We start from the raw sequence: 5,000 nt of genomic DNA on the forward strand, positions 1-5,000 counted from the left end.
GTGTGTGTGTGTGTGTGTGTGTGTGTTTCTTTCTCTCCCTTTCTCTCTATTGCTCTCTCTCTCTTCGGTCTTAATGTCTACCTAATCCATTGACAACGTTTCGAGAGTCCAGAACAATAAGGAAAAGGCAGACACAGTACAGTACTCGTCTTTTCTTCACCTACTTCAATTATTTACGGAGACACTGACGTTGTCTGATCCCATCTATACACAAAGAACTTAGTCGCTTTTGGCAACGTGGGTTTTTTTTTTCAAGGTTCGTTTTTTGTTTTGTTTTCTTTCGCTTTGTTTAATCTGTTATAAGTTTTTGTTTTGGTTTGGTTGTTTTCTGTTTAATCTTTCTCTTTTTATTTTTAGGAACACTCATTCATTGTTACTGAGAGGCGTCTTCCTCTAAACAATTGACGTGCGACAATACACGTTCTTCCGCAGTTCTATTTCTTATCTCTTTTTCTTTTTTCGACAGTTTAGATGAGCGAGACTGGTTTCATTCCCACAATGCATTTTCTTCTATCGTTCCATCTCCTTTTAAAGGCTGGGTTTTTAAAACAGATAACAGTAGGCCTATAATAGTTTACCAAGCCGTGCTACGAACCAATGCTTAAATATAACCAACTTGTGTCCCACGTGCTCACAATTATTACCTTAAGCAGTTGCGAGCCCCGTAAAACTTTTACCAAAGAATAGAAAATTAAAACAGAAAGGCCCACACTCACACAAGATTAAAGTCTACAGGAACCCTCTCCTTTTTTTTTATAGCTTACTTGACCTACTACACAAATCTGGGTCCATTCCCTGGTGACCCACATATGGATCGATGTGACATCATTCATTACTTTTTAAGATAGAGTGCCCAACTTTTGCTCTTCCACTACATTACCGTACTTTTAAAAAATTCTTCTCCCCCAACTACGATGTAGTGTAGCCGTGGGACGCAGAAGGCATGAGTTTGAATCCTGTGTGTGGAGTTCTGTTGTTGTTGTTGTTGTTGTTGTTGTTGTCGTCAATAAAGTTTTGCTTTAGCTTGGTAGGGGAGGGACAAAGGTGAAAAGTATATATATGGAAACAAAACGTATAGATACCTGTGGCAGAGATTTGGGGTAGAGGCTGGAAAAAGGATATGTGGTGTGTGTGTGAAGGGGTAGGGTGGTTTTAATTTGGATGGGAGGGGTCGAAATTTTCTTCTAGCAAATCGATTGCCGAAAAAAAACACCTTACTGAACAGAAAAAAATCTCACATTTGTTCTCTTTCTTGATTTTAATTCCAGCTTTTTGTCTTGCCTTTTCTAAAGACCTAATCTATGTTATAATCATTTGCGTCTATACCAATGCTTGTCAGCCCGGGGGGATCGACAACTAGAGGACGATTTCTAATTTTGGTGGGCGTTGAGGATCACCCGGGTAGTGACAGGTAATAATCATTTAATGCTCCACTAAGAAATACATATTTTAGTTGGGCGGTACGAAATATTGTTAGTCTCTAGAAGGTGACAAACGTGGGCGGTGGTTATAAAGAGGTTGACAGAGGACTGATCTATACTATTGGCCTATACAACTCTATTTGTCTCTATGGCAAAAGAAAACACAAAAAAACACCAAAAAATAAAACGAAAACAAAAACAAAAACAAAACCGAAAAGTTTTTTAAAATCAATCAGTTAATTAATTAATTAATTATTCATTGCATTTATGTTTTAGTTTGTATAATATTAAATTATTTTCATGCTCTACAGCATAATCTGTGCGCTTGACGAATAATAAGTCTTACCCTGACTTTCGTGGACTGTAGCTTTGGGTGGATCTTATCGTGCTGTTCCAAAGCCTTCTGTGTCAGTTTTTCCGTGGACATTATGTGTCTGTCGAAGCCTACAGCCTGAGGAGACACGAGGAAAGACGATGGAACATTAGATAAGTACACATGACAGGCGATAATGCAAAATTATGAAAATGAAGCTAAGACTTCAGGCAAGAAAGAAAGGTTGTGTGAAGGGTAGATTTTTGTGCTGTGCATATATATATATTATGACTATTGTATGGCTGAGAAAGAACTCCAGCCTTTATGTGATTGAACTGGTTTTCTTGAATATAATTTTCAGAAGACGCGGGTTCGATTTCTAAGAGAGGACGTCTATTTGATGGAGTATTTTCGTCTTTCTGTGTCAATATATTATTTGATATCTCAATCAGTCTTGGTCAGCCCTGGCAGGTAGTGTCGAAACAACCGGCCTTCTTAAAGACATGAACTTTGTCGTTTTACCTTTGTTTTTGTTTTTGGTGTTTGGGGGGGGGGTGAGAGAAGTACAGTCTGCCTCTGTACTCACTGGCAACAATGCTATGTTGAGGCTGTCAAAAAATGAGGGGGAAATAGTCATGCCTAAAAAAAAAGATCGTTTTTTTACTATTAAATTTGTAAACGGTATGCTAAAGGTAGTTGGGGGGGGGGGGGGGGGGTCTCGTGGCCGAGAGGTTAAGGTGTTTGCTTCTCATTCAATAGTTCCCAGATTCGAATCCGGATGGCGACGGAAAACTTTCTTCTCTAGAATTGCCTCCTTTCACATTATTTCCTGCTCTCTAGCAATGCTCTATCATCTGCTATCGTCTCCAATTTCTGCCCCCACCCCTTCAGCTCCTCTCACCCCCCCCCCCCTCCGTTGGGTTCCTGACTCTTTCTATAGCCGTTCTACTGCTACTCTTTGGCTTCTTCTTACTTCTGTCTTTCAGCCACACCCCTGATCTTCTGGAGGGAAAGATCTATACCTAGCATTCTCGGACAAGGGCGAAAAATCTCGGAGGTCTCGTGCGACGTCGCACACAACAAAGATCCCTTGGGGGTCCAAAATCGATTAGAGTAGGCTTCGGCCGCCACCTGGACAATATTCAAAATTTCCTACCAACTGAAAATATTTAATGTGCCCCGCGCGTTCGTATGACCTTCTGCAGTTGCGAGCACCGTAAAACACTTACCAGAATCTTTTTTAAAGAAAAGGGAGTGGAGTCAACGTGTTGCTGTTAAAGTACCAGTTGCATCACGAAATATATGTTTCTATGACGTCACAACAAATTCGGTGACCTTCTTTTAGACTAAGGGTCAAGGACAGCGGTTAATCATTTAGACTCGTCTTGTCATTGAGTCTTAAGACTCTTATAAAACAAACACGCCCTTGTGCAAGGCAGCGGTTAAACAGTGTCTATCGGACAATAAGTAGAATTGTGTTTGTTTAACGCTCCTAACAACACTCTTAGTTGGTCGCTTTTAAGAACAACGGGGCTATCCAGAAAATGCTGTTTTTAGAAAATGGAAGGTAAAGGTTTTGCCCCTTGTCTAGTTCCTTTAAAAAACAAGGAGAGTTTTCTTTATATCCAAACAAATATACGCACCAATGAAACCAAACTTCTCCTATAGGTAGAGCAATGCCCACTTTTGGTGTAGGTCAAGATTTCTGGAAACCCCCGAAATCTGGGTAGCCAGTTTATTTCAGAGGTGGAACCTCCGAACGTAACGCCCGTCTCTGATACGTCTGAGCCAAATGTGTTGAGAGAATTGAAAGCTCCCCAAAACGACATGCGTTCAAGAAGGCCCTATCTGGGTTTCGAACCAGGGTCATCCCCTTCGCAGTCTAGCATGATACCATTTGAGCTAGCGGAGCACACTATCTATCGGAGAAAATGTCTTTTTGATCTGCCGTGTAAATGGTTAGTGAATAAAATCTGACCGAGTACACACATTATGGCAAGCACAATATTTATAAAAAGTATGCTCTCTCATAATTTCAAACCTCATAGCTATGATTTGGAAAAAATAAATTTTAACTCCCACCGTTTTGTTTTTCTTAAATTAAGACAAGTCTTTCTTCTCAAATAACTTTTTGATGACCCAAGTAATTGTGGTCCTACAGAAAGTGAAGATCAAGTTTGTGAACACTAAGTTTGTAGATTCGGAATAGGGCTTGAGGGGTTACTGCTACCCGTTATTTGTATTTAGAATCAGATCTTCTACTTCTAAAATCTTTCTGGGAATTATCAGCAAGTGTAGCAGCCTGGTCCCGTAAAAAGAAAAAAGGAAACCGCTTCAGTTCCTTGGGCTTTTTTTTTCAGCATTAATTAAAACCGTTCAAATGTAGAAGAAAATATCAGCATAGTTATAACCCGTCTACCCAAGTTCAAGTTCATGTAATCGATTTCGTCTCAGGTTTGTTTTTTTAAGGTTCGTTTGTTTTTGTTTTTTTGTGGGGGGGGGGGGGTTGGGGGTTTCTTTTTTGTTTTTGTTTTTTTGGCTGTTGTTGTTGAGAACATGAAAATGGTGAAACCTGGCCCTTCCTTTTTGAGTATGATAATGATTCAAGGACAGCCCTGTTGTAAAGAATGACAGCGAGTTACGTGAAACCTATCCCACTGTCTTTTCGTAGCTGTCTATCGAGTAATGAAACTATGGTTTCGTCATGAATATGCATGAAGGAGACGTGTCATTCATTACGCAGACAATATTGAAACTATTGTTCCCGAGCAGAGTATTGATAGACACGATCTTGTGCTCTTGTTTAGCATGTTAAGGCATACGTAGGATCGTCTTTTCGCTGCTTAAGTTCTAAAGGCGTACCGGACACAGAATATGCCAAATAGAACATAGTCCATGATGACTGAGCCAAATTTGGAACAAACATACACAAATCAGAAGCAAAAAGCGCTACCGTAGAATTACAACGAAGTTGTATCTGACATTTTTGGCCATTTTAATAAGATCTTGATGTCAGAAACCAATGTTCCCTCTGCTTTATAAAAAAACGTAAGATTATAAGGAGTTTTTATCAAGATATTCAAAGGAAAGCATTCGAAAAAGTTTGGCATGTTGTGAAACTCAAAAATGTTGACGTCACATTTTTCAATTCCAGATAATAGAAGGGTAGCGATGTGCACGTTTCTCATTTCTCAGTAGTACGCCTGTTGTTGTCTGTCTTTTTAAGATTCAGAAAAAGCAACAACAAAAAAAGGAAAATCTCTGTG

General features: G+C 39.6%; 1 protein-coding gene across 1 annotated transcript in view; it reads right to left on the reverse strand.

Annotated features, from left to right (window-relative positions):
- LOC101861496 (tctex1 domain-containing protein 1-B) overlaps positions 1-5,000 on the reverse strand; it is a 20,069-nt gene that overhangs the window by 9,288 nt on the left and 5,781 nt on the right. The window contains exon 2 of the mRNA XM_005093184.3: positions 1,768-1,872. Coding sequence (XP_005093241.1) covers positions 1,768-1,848 — 81 coding nt within the window. The 5' untranslated portion in view covers positions 1,849-1,872. The remainder of the gene's footprint in view (positions 1-1,767; positions 1,873-5,000) is intronic.

Source organism: Aplysia californica, unplaced genomic scaffold (genome assembly GCF_000002075.1).
Source record: "Aplysia californica isolate F4 #8 unplaced genomic scaffold, AplCal3.0 scaffold00059, whole genome shotgun sequence".
Taxonomy (NCBI): domain Eukaryota; kingdom Metazoa; phylum Mollusca; class Gastropoda; order Aplysiida; family Aplysiidae; genus Aplysia; species Aplysia californica.